We start from the raw sequence: 20,039 nt of genomic DNA on the forward strand, positions 1-20,039 counted from the left end.
GCAGAAACGGCGCCGGCGATTGTGTCATTATAAAAGTTCCGCTGCTTGTGAGGCGTGTGTTGTGCAATCGCTCCAGTGGCCTTGTTCAGCTCCCACAACACTCGGTCCTGCTCGGCTTCATACTACAATAACATTAATAATCGCATCCATGAACATGATTTCTTCCCGAGTCATATCCCTATTCTTTTGCACCGCCCGTTGAGGTGGAGACCACATCCCAAGATTCCGCGCTCAAACTTGGCGTCATCAAACTACGCCTTTGTTTTGAATAAGCCTCTAGCGGACAGAATTCTTACATACTGCACCTTTAATGGCTGTCTAGGTAGGTACACAACTAGGTTTTTTAAAGGGTCCCTTTGACTATTAGTTTTTAGAAAATATTTTTCAAGCATCCAATACTCTAGGGGGCAATACTTATTTTGAAATGCTTTTATCAGAAAGCTGCTAAAGAGTTCAACAAGTGCCCACTTTTTAAGTCGATTTTGTTCCAGAATTATTTTTCCCATAAGGATTTGGTGAATCAACATTACAAACTTTGATTTGAAGCATAAAAATGTTTTTGAACGCTTTTTCAAAATGTGAGAAATAGCAAGAAACAAAACTGAAGAAAGCAAGAAACAATCCCATGAAGCACTGTGAAAGAAAATTGAACTAAAAATGGAGAAATATAAAACATAAAGACGGTTGTTTATATATATATATATATATATATATATATATATTTGTTTATTTATTATTATTTTTTTTTTGCATTATGAATTGCACTCTGACAGATTATAGGACACAATGTGAAATTAAGCCTGCAAGACATGTTTTAGATGCTACTGACATCAAAAGTTCTGGCTTAGAGGTAAATGAGCCTGAGAAATCTCTTAATGAGAGATTGAGAAGCGCCATTGGAACAGGGATTCCTTCATCACATAGGCTGGGAATATCTGTGCTAAATGCATTAAGTTGTCATGCAACACTCAGTCATGCTGAGCACAGATCACTTAAAAGAGGGTAGACTGTGACAAATACAGTGAGAAATCACAACAGCTTATGCATTAGTTCATTCATACATATAGCCTGAGCATGTGACTGTGAGGGGGTGTGGTAGGTTTTCACTCTAAACTGAATACAGACTGAATTTGGGTGTATTGTTAGTAAATACTGCCCTCTAGTGAACAGACTGGGCTTTACATCAATCGAGGAGGAGGCATTGTGGTGTATGCTGTGATGGTATGGGTAATATGGCCCCTTTAGAGAAAAACAAAGCTTTCTACAGTATATTGTATATACAATATAGTGTATTGCATTTTTCTCTTCCTGTCTGCCTCTTTTTTTGGGATACAAAGTACATCTGAAGGTAAAGATCTAAAGGTAAATTAATACATTTATCTGGTTGGCAGCATGTAATGTAGCTTTATCTCTAAAAAGAGACTCAAAACCTCTGCTGCAAAACCCTTCTACTGCCTACACAGCATCCTGGCCCAGACGGACCCTCAAAAGTGACTAATTTGGAGCGTTCAAAAGCCAATGACTATCCAAACGTAGTCAAGGCTTTGCTTTCTTCTAACATTATGTGGTGAAAAAGCATCTGTCTCCACTGATGGTAACTGAAAACAATTATGAATAAACGTTTTTGCAAGCAAATCCAAATATTATAAATGTACCAGGGTAGTGCACATTATTCTAAAGAACAAAAATGTTTTTCAGTACTATGAACGTACTGTACTGATGATGGCTGATGTCACCCAACTTGTTTTCACAACTTCTCCTCTAACCACCTGATGTATAGAGACCACTGTTCACAATTCATTCAATTCCCAGGTGGTAAAATCAAGTCTCGCCCTACATTGTTTTTTCCAATGAATATCCTGCTACATTCGGAAATACTTCTCTGTTGACAAAAACCAAGGCCAAGCATTAGGAAAAATAATATTACTAGATTTTTTGCATGTTCTGAAGGAAAGGTGAGTCTTATTGACCTATTCAAAACTCTTCACCATGATCCATAATGTTTTGCACATTGCTTTCTTTCAATGGCTAATAAATGACAATGTAAATTTAATATGGTAATTTAATGTGTTTAAAGAAAAACAAATTCTAGATATTCTTACTTTTTACTTCAAGTAATATTTCATTTAAATATGCTGCTCACTTCAAGCAAAATTAACTAGACAATGTCAAGTTCCAAAAAAGACACAAAAAAGCACAATAAATATAAATGTAGTGTAGTCCATGTCCTATGCTCTTTTATGAGTCTTCTGAAGCCATTGCTTTAGGTAAACTATATATTTAATATTACCCATTATTTGTCACCCGAGTACAACAACTACTGACCCACTTTCTCTCAGAGAGAGGCAAAACCAAAATATATCCTGCAGGGTTCCATGAAAACATATCCTCAAAACTGATATGCTTGTTGGAACAGGAAGCTCCTCAGTGAGTAAATGCTAGAAGCACTTCAACATCCACAAGATGGCAGCACAAACAATGTTCCTGGCTAGTTCAAATCTTCTAATGATGTATCAAAATATTAAAATGATTTAGTCAAGGGATTTAGAGCAAAAAGAACCTTTTTATGATTATACACATGTAGAAGTGCTCTATCACCAGACTTTCATCTTAGTAAGGAGAAAGAGTAATACACTTTTATGTAAAACAGGTTGGACCTGTAATTGATGATTTAAGTTTCTAAACAAAGCCAGTAGGTCATACATTGTTGTTTTGAAGTCTTTCATGTTCCATAACAGTGGAAAGCGTCTCCGATTCATGTACAAGCTTGTCAGCATGCATGAGGATGACAGCACGGGTGCTTTAATTATTATTTATGAACCAATTAATAGATCTGAAAAATGGCCAATGGCATGTGAGTATCAAGTGGACTATCAGAAGCATATAAACACAGCCACTTTACCCAGTTAATCATGCATAGAGCAAATTACACAACAACAGCAATGGCCTAATCTTTACACACAGGTGACTGTAGGCTTCAACAACAGTACGAAGTAGGGATGTCAATTTTCGATTGATTAATCGTTAAACTTATCCTCTTAAACCTGAAACAGGGGGCGCTTCTACGTTCAGGGATGCAAACAGGTAAGGGGAAAAAAAGGGAGAACATTGCGTGGGGTGGAGACATGCTTAAAGGAACACTCCACTTTTTTTGAAAATAGGCTCATTTTCCAACTCCCCTAGAGTTAAACAGTTGAGTTTTACCGTTTTCGAATCCATTCAGCCTCTCTCCGGTTCTGGCGGTACCACTTTTAGCATAGCTTAGCATAGTTCATTGAATCTGATTAGACCGTTAGCATTGCGCTTAAAAATGACCAAAGAGTTTTGATATTTTTCCTATTTAAAACTTGACTCTTCTGTAGTTAAATCGTGCACTAAGACCGGCGGAAAATGAAAAGTTGCGATTTTCTAGGCTGATATGGCTAGGAACTATATTCATTCCAGCGTAATAATCAAGGAACTTTGCTGCCGTATCATGGCTGCAGCAGTGCAATGATATTACGCAGCGTCTCTCACAAACGTCTCCATGGTTGCAAGGCACGTTCCCTGTGCAAGCAGAGGCTCACGGGCGCTGCGTAATATCATTGCAAAACTCAACTGTTTAACTCTAGGGGAGTTGGAAAATTAGCCTATTTTCAAAAAAAGTGGAGTGTTCCTTTAATTTTTTTAAAAGATATTTGCTTTACATGCTCATTTGTAGTTACTTTAAGGAATATTTTCATTTAATTTTTATTACCTTATATGTCCAAAACTGTAATTTTTCACGAAAAAAATTAACTCGTTGCAACATTTGACCAAAATCAACATTTGGTCAAATTCTCATGTTATAAAAGATGAATTGCTATGCAGGATATTTAAGACAATATTGGCTGATTAGACGGCAATACTGAGCTAAACTGCAAAACTGTTCACACATCTCTGACCTCAAATACATGAAATATTACCCTTTATAGACATAGTTTTTAAAGTAAAGAGTAAAGGAAACACTATACAGTGCTTATTGAATTGACCAGTTCTTACAGTGCTTATAGACCAAACTATATCAAGTATTTGTACAAAAAAGCGAAAATGACGCACATGTAAACAGTAAACACATTATGCAATAATGCTACGTTTGGTTTGTAACATCGCAAAACTTTAGTAAACCATAGTAGATCGCATATCTTTATTTAGAGCTGTTGGTCTCAAACTAGCCCAAAATACAACATAAAACAATAGAGTACATCAGGGATGACGCGTTTTTGTAGGCAAAACCCGGAAGCAAGTTAGCATTTTAGGACTTCCGGTTCCATCGCTCCGCAGTCAATGTCATATAGCCTACTGTTAGCTTTTTATATCTGATGACTTTATTTAGGCTTCAAAATCTATAAATGTTAACTTGTAAAGATTATCTTGATAGACAAAACGTGTAAGTGTTTTTTGCGATTTTCCAAAAGTCTACGGGAAGGCTTTCAATCGAGGGAACCTGTGCACTGCTAACTTCTGGGTTGGCCTACAAAAACACGTCATCCCTGAGGTACTCTATACGTAGATCACGGAGTTACATGATATGCTGCTTGGCTAAAGCTATCGGTCTTCTGTGATCTGATCACTTTGCAATCATGACGCAGTGTTTTCCAACGTCGTTTGAAAGTTCAACCAATGGAAACTGGATCTCGGGTATGGTGGGTGGGTATAGTGGGTAGGGACGATGTGTACTAGAAAACAATCGGACACTGTTTTACAGCTGGAACGCGCATACCACGTGCCACAGAATAGGAGCGCAGCTGAAACAGAGCTGGAAGATAATCACTCATCCACCAGGATCTTATTATTTGTTTATGTATTTTTATTGTGTCATATACACAAGTAGTTCTTATGTTCAGAAAAATCACTTGTTTGGAGGGTTTTTTGGATAATTATGTTTCGAAATTAACAGCTTGCATAGCTAATCCACTTAGAATACATAAGGCGTGCTCGCTTAATTTTTCTTTGCATGTCTGCTGCACGTGTTTTGCCCATGAGCTGCAAACACCTCCAAACTATGCGCTCGAATGGCGACCTTGCTTAAACGAACATCGACAAGTTTTATGTCGATAAACTATTATCTTCAATTAATCGATCGTCGATTAATCGTTAGCATCTCTAGTACATAGGCCTAAATCCGGAAGCCAAAATGCAGACTAATTCTGGAGGCCCTGCCACAATGGGCTGAGGGTGGTTTCCACAAGGCCCCAGAGGATTTTCATCTATAGGGAAATGGCCACCAATGCCACATATGCCTATCATACTACACACTGCTGTTATGATGGTGCTTCCAGGTAAATACAGGCTGGGCACACTGCCAGTTGGAAAGGGCCAACAACAGGAAACAGGAAGGGACCAAACTGTGATTGATGCCACAATCGGACGACTGGGGGGGAAGAGGTAGTCCCATGCCTGAAATGCACCAGAGACATGCTGGCGCACAATAAAAACAAATGGCACCTGTTTGTTCTAGGATAAAGGTAAAGGAAATTGGAAAAATCATATCACAGATGTAAGGTCTTAAAGACACAAAGCAACTTTTTACAGTTACATTTAATAATTTAGCAGACGCTTTTATCCAAAGCGTTTTATCAAAATATTTTCAGCTATTATAGATTTAAAATCTACATGAAACAGAAGTTGCAATAGTCTTTCCTTCCCTATTGTCACATATAACTGAGTGAAATGGATTCTGGAACAGTGAAAAAAAATGTAGGCCAGAACTTGACTTTGATCATGAGGAACTGACTGGATGATTGGATGGTTTATGTTTGCTGTGATCTCATGTGAGTGACAGGTTGTACCAAGTTTGTTTATTATTATTATTATTATTATTAATTGAAGTAAGAAATAAAAGCTGTTGCTCAACAGTAAACTGAGAACTTTCAGAACTATCTCTAACATCACTGTAGTGGAGTGCTGAGTCAACAGAGCACATGGGGATTTGCACAGTATTCTGTAGCAGGGTCACTGAATGTCAAATCAACCAAATTTTGGAAATTTCCCCAGCTCAAATTTTTGATTTTTATATTTTTTTCTGAAGAAAGACAAACATAAATGGTGATGAAAGCTAAATTATTACATGTCATGGATGTATATTTACTGAGTAATCCACTATTATGTAGAGGGGGATCAAAATGACCATTTTCACTTGAGATTTGGAGCTAATTTACAGAGGGTAAAAATGATTTCAGAAGGATGGCAGCATCATTATTTTATTTTTACGCAGAGATTGGGAGGTCTATTAGTTAAATCTGTTGATTTTAGCAATCTTTGTTGCCAACAGTGAAAGTTCAAAAATGGGAAAAACAAACATTTTTAACAAACATTTATTTTGGTATCTTCATTTTAAAGGCCCTATATGGTTCAAACCCAGAGATAAGGAGATCTTAATGCACACATTTTCAGTGGCCAAAAGCAAATGTTGGTCACTTTGCATACAACTGATACTTTTTTTCTTTTAAAAGAGGAATATCTGAACAAATTATCTCACTTTTTTCTATCAACACAATTGGTATAGAATATACTTGAGTGCCATAAATATGTTTTTTCTAAAGTTTGTGGGTCTGTCACTCAAAAAGTATTAAAGATATCGGTAATACTTTATTTTAAGGTTACACGCAACTACATGTACACTACAGTTCAAAAGTTTGGGGTCAATAAGATTTTTTAATGTTTTAAAAGAAGTATCTTCTGCTCACCAAGCCTGCATTTATTTGATTAAAAATACAAACAAAAACAGTAATATTGTGAAATATTATTCCAATTTAAAACAGCTGTTTTCTATGTCAATATACAGTAAAGTGTAATTTATTCCTGTGATCAAAGCTGAATTTTCAGCATCATTACTCCTGTCTTCAGTGTCACATGATCCTTCAGAAATCAATCAATGATGATTTGATGCTCAAGAAACATTTATGATTATCGATAGTAAATAACAAGAGTTCAGTACATGGAAATGACATAGTGAGTCCCAAACTCCATTGTTTCCTCCTTATATAAATCTCATTTGTTTAAAAGACCTCCGAAGAACAGGCGAATCTCAACATAACACTGACTGTTACTTAACAGTCGGGGTGTACGCCCCCAATAATTGCATATGCCAGCCCATGTTCCCAACATTATGAAAGGCATTAGACAAGGGCAGAACGTGTCTGTGCAGAGCTGAATCATCAGACTAGGTAAGCAAGCAAGAACAATAGCAAAAAATGGCAGATGTAGCAATAATAACTGACATGATCCATGATTACATGATATATTTAGTGATATTTGTAAATTGTCTTTCTAAATGTTTCGTTAGCATGTTGCTAATGTACTGTTAAATGAGGTTAAAGTTACCATCATTTCTTACTGTATTCACGGAGACAAGAGTCATCGCTATTTTCATTTTTAAACACTTTCAGTCTGTATAATGCATAAACACAACTTCATTCTTTATAAATCTCTCCAACAGTGTAGCATTAGCTGTTAGCCACGGAGCACAGCCTCAAACTCATTCAGAATCAAATGTAAACAATATAACAGTTTGCAATACTCACATAATCCGACGCATGCATGACGAACACTTTGTAAAGATCCATCTGAGGGTTATATTAGCTGTGTAAACTTTGTTTATGCACTGTTCAAGGCAAGCGCGAGCTCTGTGGGCGAAAGGGGAATTAAAGGGGCCGCACAGCATAAATCGGCTCATATATAATGATGCCCCAAAATAGGCAGTTAAAAAAATTAACTGAAAAAAAAATCTATGGGGTATTTTGAGCTGAAACTTCACAGACATATTCAGGGGACACCTTAGACTTATATTACATCTAGTAAAAAAACATTCAATGGCACCTTTAAACTGATCAAAAGTTACAGTAAAGACAATTATAATGTTAGAAAATATTCTATTTTAAATAAATGCTGTTCTTTTGAACTTTCTATTCATCAAAGAATTTTGAAAAAAAATTGTACACTGTTTTCAACATTGATAATAATGATGAATGTTCTTGAGCATCAAATCAGCATATTAGAATGATTTCTGAAGGATCATGTGACACTGAAGACTGAAGTAATGATGCTGAAAATTCAGCTTTGATCACAGGAATAAATTACACTTTGCTGTATACTGACATAGAAAACAGCTGTTTTAAATTGGAATAATATTTCACAATATTACTGTTTTTGTTTGTATTTTTAATCAAATAAATGCAGGCTTGGTGAGCAGAAGATACTTCTTTTAAAACATTAAAAAATCTTACTGACCCCAAACTTTTGAACGGTAGTGTACTTATAGTAATAACAGTAAATAATGCATAATTACAAGTAAAAGTACAAAAGTAAAAGTACCAAACCCTAACCATATCTCTAATAAGTACATGTAGGTAATTAATATTACTCAGTACTTATTTGAGTAAGTACATTGTAACTACAACACCTTAAAATAAAGTGTAACCAAGATATCTCAATATGATTTTATATGCTTGTGATTAACAAACTTTTCTTTTGAAATCTTCATTTTCAATGCTCTATATGATTCAATCCAATAGATTCCAAAAGAAAAGTTTCACAGGAACAAGAATCTACAATTATATTAAGATATCTTTAACACTGAGTTACAGACATGTAAACTTAAGAAAAAAAATTTTGGCACATAGAGAGGGAATTGTTGTATGAAATTGTTTTCATAGAGGGAAACAAGATACATTTCTAGTTTCACTATTATTTGTTCTTTAGGGTTTTGACCATTGAAAATTTGAACATGGAGTCATACTGGGATGCCCATATGCAATTGAAACACATATGGCCTAAAAATGAAGATTACAATACAAAAGTTTAAGAATGAGAATCTTGAAGGATATAAGACATCTTAAATACTTTTAGAGTTAGGCATGCAAACTTTGGGAAAATAATATTTATGGCACTCAGACAGGTATCTTTTATGCAATCTGTGTTGATAGAAAAAAAACCTAGAAACATTTCTTGTTTCAACATTATTTGTTGTTCCGATATCCCTCTTTAAAAGAGAAAAATATCAAATATGCTTTATTGGACTTGTACCACATTTGGTTGACGACTACTGAAAATGTATACCATTTATTCATAGAGCTTCATTAAGATCTCTATATTTCTCGACACTATGTAGGGCCTTTAAAATTAAGATAACAAAAGAAAAGTTAAGAACCAGAATCTAAAAGGATATTAAGATATCTTTAATACTTTTTTGATTAAACTTGGGGCAAAAAAAAAAAAAAAAAAAACATGGTGCTTTTTCCCATTTTTGAATTTTCACTATTGGCATATAATGCAAACTTTGCTAAAGTCAATGGATTTAACTAATAAACCTACCAATCTCTGTGTAATAAAATGACGCTGCCATCCTTCTGAAGTCATTTTTACTCCCTGTAATTTACCTCCAAATCTCAAATGAAAATTGTAATTTTGACACCCTTTACAAAATAGTTGATTACTCAGTAAATAGGCTATACATCCATGACATTTTATTATTTGGTTTTCTTCTTCTTTCACCAGAAAAAAATTATCAAAATTTTTAGCAGGGGACCTCTGGTTTTGAGTTGACATTGAGTTGAAATGATCCTGCAGGATAAAAGAAAGGGGCTCAACAATGCCCAGCTAAGCTATAGCTCCTCCCGCTGCTCTTGCAATAATGGTATTGGGCTTTAAATCTCCATCGTGACCCCTCCTTCAGCATTTAAACATGTTGAATAACAAGCTCTAATAAAATTCAAATATCCTAATATCAGATAGAGCACTTCAGATAACAATGCTATTCCAAGTGGTTAGGAACAATCAAACAATCACATCATCAACAAGGTCACGCTGTGCCCTAAATAACCGGTATATGGGGATTTTATTTAGTCTTTCTCAACAGCAAGTGACTAGCTGTCTTGAGTTATGGTGCCAGAATCTGGAACGGCCGGGGAAAGCCTACAAACCCAGTGCACTGGGATCTCATACAGGAAGTATGTCTTTTTGTTTTCCTATTCCGTACTGATTTACACCCAGTTCCCACCTTTGATGGGTTGTATTTTGAGTGGTATCCTGTTTGGTCTGACAAGGATTCCAATTCCCAGCAGCTCCTAGATCCCACTAGTAATACTGGACTGTGGGATATTTCCCCGCTCTAGAGGAACTCTGCGACCTAGCTGCCACATCCTGACTTATCAAAGCACGGAAGTGAAGCATGCAGAATACATCGTTAGCGTCTCCATTCCAACACCAGCCAGTCTCCAATGTGGGCCGCCGTCTGCCAGAGATGTCGTCCACCCTCCTACTGTAACACTCTTGCACCTAAGTGCACTCGGTAACAATGTAACTACTCTAGTACTGAAAAATACAGAACATATTGCTGGATGATTTCTTACACTATTCTCTGCAAGGATAAGTCATGATGGTTGAATAGTCATTCAACATCTGACTAGTTGATTCACTAGTAGATGTTTTAGTTTCGTTAGCATGATGTTAAGACGAACGCAAGAAGATGTCTTATTTTAAACAGTTCCTAATTTTGTTTTCGATGTCTTATTTTCATTTTTTCATAATTGCAACATGGCAACTTTTCACACATTGGCTGAAACGGTTCAATAAAGGTCTCCCTAAATCTCTCCTTTCCGAGAGCCTGATCTGCTCTGATTGATCAGATGGCCCAGACTGTTGTGATTGTTCTACCTCTTACAGTGTCGTAAACTACATGTCCATTACCATATTTGAATCTCCTGAAGTCCAGAGACTTCCTCAGCACTTCTATACAGTGATACAAACAGTAACGCAAAGTGGATTTGTTTTTGCAGAGCAGAAAACGGCGTGTTTTCAACATATCAACAACACGACATGTTGAGGGTCAAAGTAGTTGTTCGTAGACAGCCAATGAAGACAACTAAAGTGCATTATTCACATTTGTTACAAACATATGTAGGTTTATGCAGGTAGTAAGACTGGAATCAAAATAGATCATGAATCAGACTCGAGAATTTGTGGTTGTTGTCTTGTTGGACTCAAAATCTTGTGGTCCAAGACCATATTTATATTCTCAGTCTTGTCAGAATTAAAGACCAAGGCCATAACCATATTTTCATGGCCTTGGTCTGGTCGACATCAAGGACCAAAATTATAACCATATTTTCATGGTCTTGGACTTGATAGCATATGGACTCGGTCATGACTCTGGCTCGACCCTCTTCTGGTCTCGGTCTTGACTCTGACTTGAATGAGCTGGTCTTGACTATATCACTGTGGGCTTTTCACACTGCGCATAACCCCAAGTTATTGTCGCTCTAAACCGCTTTTAACCCCGGGTAAATGAGCTTTTCACACTTGTAATTTAGATGCCGGGGTAAGCACCACTTTTAACTCGGAGTTAAGAAACCCTGCTCTGGAGCAGGCTTTTGTGGGGTTAACTCCGTATTGCTTTGCCAAACTTTTAGAGTGTGAAACAATGCGGTGTTAGATTGTTACAACTAGATGCTTAGCAACCGACAACCAGTCATGTGCCTTATATTCATGCACTTTGGGCAGTCACAGAAACACAGCGCGATGTACAAACAGTTGTTTCTGCGTATTATAGGAAAAATGTCAAACGGAATGGAAAACGTGACAACCGGAGTGAAGAAGAGACTGTCATTCTGACCTTTATAGTTCGAAAAGTTCACTCAGAAAAAAAACTTGACATTACAGTCAGCAATCCCTAATATGAGGACGCGCAGTGCTAGAGCCTTTATGTAAACAGGTCATGTGCTGCATTTGTCCAGTCAGGACTTTATCCCAGGGTTTAGGAATGTGCAGTGTGAAACAGTAGCTTATGAATACCCAGGATTAACTGTTAACCCCAGGTATAGTATGAGCAGTGTGAAACGTGAATAAAGATAAACCAGGATTTAGTTTACCAGGGGTTTAGAATGACCCGGGGTTAACTATTTCAAGTGTGAAAAGCCCTTGTGTGTATTAGTCTATGTATATATTAGTCTATTGTATGTCATACCAGTATTTTCTAAGACATTAAAACAACCCTGTCTGCAACACAGCAATCTGTGTCACTTTTGATCACATTTCAAAAGTGAAAATCACATTTCTGGCTTGTTCTGGTGTTTGCATGCTTGATGTTTGAAAAACTGACCTGCTTAACCATGTCTGCTTATTTTTGGTTTGCATGCATGCTTTCGGAAATATAAACCACTTTAACCTAGCCTATGAACTAAGGTCATTTAGTGTGCAAAAGTGACACTGAAAACACCACCTAACTGGTTTCACAAAGTAAACCACAGATAAACAAAGAGAAATCTAGCCTAAGGCTGGGTTCTCTACAAGGCTGCTTAAATTCACTATCTTAGCAACATCAACTCCAACTTGCTAATTACCAGCAATTTGTCATTTTTCTCCCTGGAGAAACCTGGGGCAAGTGTCTTGCTAAAGGGCACATTGACGATAGTGTGTCGTTTGAACCTACAGGATCTTATCTTTTCCATCCTAGATCATAAAGAACTAGACAACACAAAATGGCTTACGAATGCTAAAAAATTTGTATCTTTAATGTTTTGATGCAACTAACCTGGGCTGAGTTCTCAAAGCCAACTATGGTTGCAAGTTCCGTCGTTACAAACACAGTTCAAAGGAACTTGCGACCATAGTTGGCTAACCATGCTTTTGGGAAATGCACCCCTGGTTATCCCCCTCAAAGGAGATTATTTTATTAATCAGGGATCTTGTAAGAAACACTGCGATTCAAAAAACATACCCTTACCTACTGGATGTTGCATAAAGACAGCCAATCAAACTGAAAGTGTTGATTTTAGCCAGAACTGGCCATTTTTATGTGCAATAAGCATCAGATGAAAGGACTGTGGGTGGTCTGTTGCCGTGCCTTCTGCGGGTAAAACAGAAGAACAGGTGCATAGCCTTTGGGCTTCTCAGATTTGACAGAATGCTCTACTTTTCAAGCAGTGAGGTTTGTCATGGCCTTTAAATCAAAAAGGACTTGAGCCTGTTGAATAAACATGAGAGTCACTGTGACTAGTGACCTAAGAGCATCCATTAAAAGATCAGTCTGATAAACCGACAATTTAACGCACCATTAGCACAGAAACTAGATCACACAGGGCACAAATAACCCACATTACATAAGCTTAAAGACCTCTTTTAGGAGTTTTGTGGCTTTTAGTCCATGTCTCTGTGCTTTGAGACTAGCTTGTGTACAAAATTCAATGCAATTAGCAGATACGTTAAAAAGTCTTTATATTTTGGGAAAACAGACCGAAAATACTGATGACACATCTTGGACTCATGGGCATATCCATATATTTTTGTCAAAACAAAAGCCTGGTTATTTAACAAAAAAAGTTGAGCTTTTTGAGCGTTTCAATAGGAAATGCTGTATATTTACACACAAAAGAATACTGCGATTACCAAACCATTTCATGCAGTGTTTAATAGATCTGGGAGAAGATCACCCAACCAGAATCTAAAATTTTCATCTATTTGATTACATTAATAAGATCATTACCATAAAGCTAAACATGCAGCCACATAATCATTTAAAATTGAGAACATAAAATAATTAAAATAAGAAAATTAAAACAGAGAACATAAACAAGTCCTGACTAAGGAGAGAGATGTTCTTCATGTTGATTTTATCAGTGGGTGATTTGGGGTCAGATCTTTGCAGGTCACCTCCTGACAAAACATGAAAGACAAAAACTGTCACTATTTAGTAAATTTATTTTTAAAAAATCTACTGGAAACACAACGCACTACAGCTTTCTCCAGACTATAGATTTCTGTAAACTACCCAAGGATGTAGAGCAGAGATTGAGCTCCAGACTCCTATCAGCTACAGAGACTCCAATGAGGGAGAACCTCCTTCAGTGGGAAGAGCCCAGAGGAACTGAACGCTAAGGGAAGGACCCTAGATATGTAACATGATAGAGAGAGCATGCCATGAAGTTTCCAAACACTGCTAGGAAATCCAAAGACACATAGAGAAGAGGAAACTTGTGCCCCAGTGCCCAAACGACATATTAAGCCACAAGTCAGAACAGACAGATAATCGATCAGGGCGAGTCCACCCGAGAGCATAAGCCACCTCAAGAGCTTCTGTGTCAAACCTCTCAATTTTATCCAAGCTGTGATAGTTTGAAAACACAACAGGGAGAAGGCTGCTCTAATTTTGGAGTGCCTGAGAGTTTTGGAAACCTAATACACTGAAGCTAATTATAAAGCAATTAGGAAGAGCAGAAATTGGACTCTCTGGTGATAAACTTTTAGAGGTAAATTGTACCATAGAAGCACTGGTGCTGCAAATGAGTGAGATGCATGTGCTCGGATGGTCTCCTATGGTTTTAAGCAATCAAGAGATGGATACAGAGATGATTGTTTAATAGCATCAGTGCATAATCCAGTCCAAAAGCACAGGGCAACAAGTTCAAGTGTAAGGTTAAATAAAAAAAAAAGGAAACATGCTTCCAATCTTCTTTTTTTTTTTCCCCCAAGAGAAATTTGACTTTAAAAACATTTAATCTCTGCTAAAAAATACCAGTTAACAACCATTTTAAGGACATTAGCACACAGGAACTCATCCAAAACACAACAGTGACCAGGTTTGCTGCTCTGTTTTATCACTTTTAAAGGATTCAATCACAGGACATCAAACGTAATTGCAATGGCCAATAAAGTGTCTTTATAAAAGAAAATCATTGGATCTTTACCTCGAGTCACTGACTTCCTCATTGCATTGCCTGACTTGCTCTCTCGCTTGAACAGACAGCCGAGCTCACAACTACTGCTGTTGCTTTTGGCAGTTAAATGCAAACCAAGGCTTTAATGCTCACCAGGGTGAAAGTTAAACAAACAATTTAAACACAATGTTCCAGGACACATATTTTTCCATGAGCCAATATGATTTTTCACATGAAAAATACAGCAGTCAACAAGGAAACATAAAAACATAATAACTATAACTTTTTAGCTTAATAGCTTTAACATTTTCCATAAGAAGAGGGAATAGTTGTTGGTTCAGTCATAAAATGCAATAGCACAGCACTAACCATTAACATAAAGTCCATTTGCCATTGATCCAGTTTCACTTACAATATCTATGTCCATGAGATACGACAATACAAGTCCATTAGTATAACCAGAAACTGCATTACTCTTTAGGATACTAAAGACACTTTATTTCAAATACTCTTTGAGGGGAGGGTGGTACGATGGGGGGTAGAAATGGGCCTGGCAGAGATTAGAGCTGAGATTAGAAATTACAGACTATTTTAAATAAAATATACATGACTGTTCAAAAGTTTGTGGTTAGTAATATTTTAATTATTAATATTTCATTTATAAGTCTCTTATGCTCACCATGGCTGAATTTATTAGTAAAAACAGTAAAATTGTTAAAATTTTTATATATTTTAAAATTTGTATATATTTTAATATTTTTTAAAATGCATTTATTCATTATCTTATATGCTGATTTGGTGCTTAAAATAAGAACATTTCTTATTATTATCAATGTTGAAAACATTTTTTTTTTTTTTTTTTGTGAAAACCGTGATACATTTTTTTCAGGATTTTTTGATGAATAGAAAGTTTTTATTATGGATCCTTGCTAAATTATATAATTTTTTTTAAATCTTACTGACAACAAACTTTTGAATGGTAGTATATATCAAAAATATAAAGCATCAGATGATGGTAAAGGTAATCTAAATGTAAAAATGAGCATGCAATAAATGAAGAAGAAAAAAAAACTCTAATAAGGCCTATTTTCAGGACTGTGTTACATTATTTTACATATGATATGAGAGCAATGAAAAACATGTAAAATAAAATTGTGCTTAACTGCCCAGAAATTAGTAACCTGCTCCCTGCTCATGCCTGACTTCAGTTCTTCAGTTAACCATTACATAAAGCTTCCAGTTTGGCTGTAAATTAGCTTGGTTGCCCGTAAAATGAATAACATTAATTAAATGAATGCAGCAGCTGATATATGCGATTGCGATCTGGCTTTATTTAATAAGAGAGCCACCAAAACGGCTGATGGACAAATGCTAAAATGCATTGAGATTCCACGCACAAATTAACCATACAGAGTGAGGGAACAAAACAGAACACAATAGGATCATTGTTGCACCCCTTCGTTTCAAAATAAGCAGACCACAGACCAAATGAGGCCAGATCCATAATTAAACTGAGCTAAGATTCTGCACTGAATGCACAGTGTCCTTTAATAATGGAAAACCATGGGGATACCAAAAAGAATGAACTGAAACCTGAACAGTTAAAACAAACACTAAAACCATTGGTCCCGGACAGTGAGCACATAAAAAGCGTGAAGGAAACGCGCTGCTCTGGAAAAAAACATACCAGAAACGTAGATACAATGATGTGGTTTCCATGCCAACTACAAAGGCAAAGGTTTAAGCTCCGCCCATTTTGGGGAGAGGGAAGCCAACTATGCAAGCCATGAAATCCCAGGAGCTGACATTGATAAAGCTTTCACTGAGCTCGCTAAAACCTTTTTCTATGCCCCCTGTTGTTGAAAAGGGCATAAAATCTGTTTACAGTTGTGTACAACCTGTTAACGATGAAGATATGCTTGTATTGGTGTGCACATGTGGTTTGTTGTGGTCCAACCCACTTTCCACATTCTAGTGAAATAAAAATAGGTCATATCCAAGAAGTACAAGTTCAGGGGCCCTTCTATTTTATGATCTATCAAACATGAACCTAATGAGAAAAGGGGTCTGACAACATCCTCTCGTCCTTACTGACCCAAAGTCAAAGGTGAGATTAGTCAGGACAAAAATACATAATCAACTATGTTCCTAATCTACACCCTGCCAGCCCTTTCAGTCCCTTTTCAGCACTGTTTCTTGAGGAAATGGTTCTATTCTGAGAATCGTGACCGGAACATCCCAAAGGAAACACCCCTGTGACCTCAATGCATATGTCCAAGTCCATGTCCAAGTATCAAAGCACCGAATGTGCGAGAAATTTGCTGGCACCGGAATTAAATTCTGTCACGCTGTGGAGCGGCACCAACATGACAATACAGTATATTCATTAAACTGTCATTATCAGACATTTGATATTGTAAACTAATTATGTAACACGAAAGGTGCAAAAAAAGGACTTTGAAAGAGTTCACTCTGAGGCCAAATAAGCTGATAATAAACAATGTTATATAAAAAAAAGATTAGATGTGATCTGTGACCACACATCATCCGAGGTACATTCATTAATGGAGTTCAGTTGTGATAATCACAAGACATGTGACTAGAGTTGTCAAAAGGACTGACTTTGGTACCAAGTCAGTACTGAAATTTAAAAAAATGTGACGCTTTGAGCGGATTCGTAAACACCTCTGATTGGTTATTGTGTTTCACGTGCTCATCAGATATGTCTGTGATTGGCTACAATGATCAACGCTTCAAAAACAATTAGTAAAGAGTCATCAATGACGCTCTTCACTAAGCGCTTGCACAGATAACGTTACACACGGGAGAGTTTGAAAGCAGGCGTCTATCGGGGACCAGAGTTCCTGCTCCCGCTTTCTAATTCAAACACTTCCGTGTGCTTTCAAACACTCCCATGTGTGCGTTGATCATTGTAGCCAATCATAGACATATCAGATGAATGCGTGAAAACAACAGCCAATCAGAGGTGTTTACGAATCCGCTCAACAGCGCTCAAAGCGTCACATTTTTAAAACTTCAGTACCGACTTTTGACAACTCTACATTTGACTGTTGGTGTCATTATGAAATGAAAATAAATCTCAAATGTACTGAACTGAATAGACAGTAAAAGATTATAAAAATAAAAATATAAAAGATTGTAAGAATAATTTTAAATGGTGTAAACATGTTTTGTTAAACTGAAGTTTGCTAAAAATGAATGAAAAATTACCAGAACACAATTAAATAGGCATTAAACGGAAGTTGCAATAGTCTTTTCTTCTCTATTGTGACGTACGTCAGAGTGAAACGACTTCTTGAGCAAGAATAAATGTAATGTGAGGCTTGATTGTGTCCATGAGGAATTGATAGGATTATTAGATGGTTGTGGTTTGCTATTGGAGGATTTCATGTGAGTGACAGGAAGTCCCGCCCTCGCGCCAGTAAACACGTCATCAGAGAAGGGATGTCCAAGAGGGAGGAGGGGAAATTAATTTGATTACAAGAGCACATTAATTTTTAAAAAATTCTATGCGTGGATAAATCAGTTATAATAAATACTGCAATATTCCATTAAAAAAACAACAATTGTCCAATTTGATTTTACGGTGGCATAGTTCATCCATATTTATGTCATCATTTACTCACCCACATGTGAGTTTTCTTTAATACATGCACAAGTCTTGTTACCTGATTTGTGATCAGTGCAGCCAATAAAATTAGATTTGTAGACTAAATAAATGATCATATCTTGCAGCAAACGTCACATCTAAAGTGAAAACTGTATACTTCTCTAACTACATAAATGTTTAAATTTTTTCCCTGAAGAAACAGAACAAAAAGAGCTATAAAGCTAGCAGACATGACCAAAATTTGTTGATATAACAGGAAAGCTCAGTGCTCAGAACTGCTATCCTTTCTGGATGCCCTCTATTGGCTTAGGTTTGTTTGTAAGCAAAATAAACAAGAAACTGTAAGTGACTTCACCCACATACTGAGTATATATCTGTAATAGTTCAAAACAGAACAGAACAACTGTTCAGGAACAAAACCGATGAAGGCTGATAATTTGTGGAAGCAGCGATGAAAACAAAACACCTGAACCTACAGGCTCTGGCCATCTTCAAAAAGAATTAAAAGAATACTCTACCAGGTAATCCATGTAATTCCCCGATAGCTTCTTGCTGTTGTCTACGGAAAATAGAAGTCCTGAGTTAGGGCGACTATGAAATGAAACGCTGGTGTTAATTGAATGCATCCAAAAGTCGATTTTTTGACGGCTTTGGAATCCCCGCCTCTCAGATATGAAAAATAATATATTAATAAAGCGGCTAGCAGCGTTAGCTGTGCACTCCTCTTCCTCTGTAAGTCCCACGCACGGTTATAAGAATAAAAGAAGTCCTGACGAGGAAAAAAAAAAGATTCACGCTTTTAATATATTCAAAAACATTCCTATATATATTTTTAAGTCGTAATAATTCAGACCCAGACGTGATACAGCGAGTGCAATACAGTTTAATGGTGTGGGCGGAGAGAGGCGCTGTTTGTTGTGCGCTCGCGAGCCACAAGCATCACGACTTCGACGTGACGTCATTGTCACGCTGCGTGTTACGTTCATTCATCCAACGGGGATTGAATTTCTTTCTGTTTCTTACGTCTTTTGAGTGTTTAAACCGATATCTATATAATCGACTGCCCTTACGACGCTCTTTCACGTTATGAAGGAGTTTGTTTAATATTAATGGCGAAGAATGCTAGTTTCGCGAACGTCTAAACGATCACGTGATAAGGAGATTGCATCTGTAAGGCTACAGGTTCTTATACATCACGTGACAAGGAATTTACGGTGCCAGATATTTGTTTGATAGTGACCTCTGCTGGTTAAAGTAACACACTATTCTTCAAGGAGAGTGACAGCATAACCGTGTTGTGTGTAATCTGAGATCATGCGTCCATAGAGAATGCTAGCTTCTTTCCAAATGCATAACCTTTTGTGTTTTTCTACTTATAATGTTATATTAACATTGGCCTATTGCATCATGTTTCATGTGTACAAAGTTTTGAAACAAATAATACTCATTTGGGTGAACAGGCCATAGCACAGTGCAGTAATATGACAGTGGCACAATGCATTGTGAACCTCTCTTCCTGGTATAAACAGCCTTTAGTATGTTCTGTAAAAGTGCCCCAGGTGAAAAAATACTATAGTAAATTGCAGTATACTGTATATATGATAGTATTTACAACACTTTGTTAATGAATGCTACATCGTACTGTAGTATTAACTATAGTGAACTGACAAACTGTGATAAATACTGTAGTATACTTTAGTTTTTACTACAGTAAACTGTAGTCTACATACACTGTA

At 36.7% G+C, this 20,039-nt stretch overlaps 1 protein-coding gene across 2 annotated transcripts in view; it reads right to left on the bottom strand.

Moving 5' to 3' along the window:
* Window positions 1–19,203, bottom strand: part of arl15b (ADP-ribosylation factor-like 15b) — a 51,525-nt gene extending 32,322 nt beyond the window's left edge. For both annotated transcript variants that reach the window (XM_067398198.1, XM_067398197.1), the window contains exon 1: window positions 18,822–19,203. In XM_067398198.1, the coding sequence (XP_067254299.1) occupies window positions 18,822–18,929 (108 nt within the window). In that variant the 5' untranslated portion in view covers window positions 18,930–19,203. The remainder of the gene's footprint in view (window positions 1–18,821) is intronic.
* Window positions 19,204–20,039: the final 836 nt, after the last annotated feature.

The sequence above is a fragment of the Chanodichthys erythropterus genome, chromosome 10 (genome assembly GCF_024489055.1).
Source record: "Chanodichthys erythropterus isolate Z2021 chromosome 10, ASM2448905v1, whole genome shotgun sequence".
NCBI classification, from domain to species: Eukaryota; Metazoa; Chordata; class Actinopteri; order Cypriniformes; family Xenocyprididae; genus Chanodichthys; species Chanodichthys erythropterus.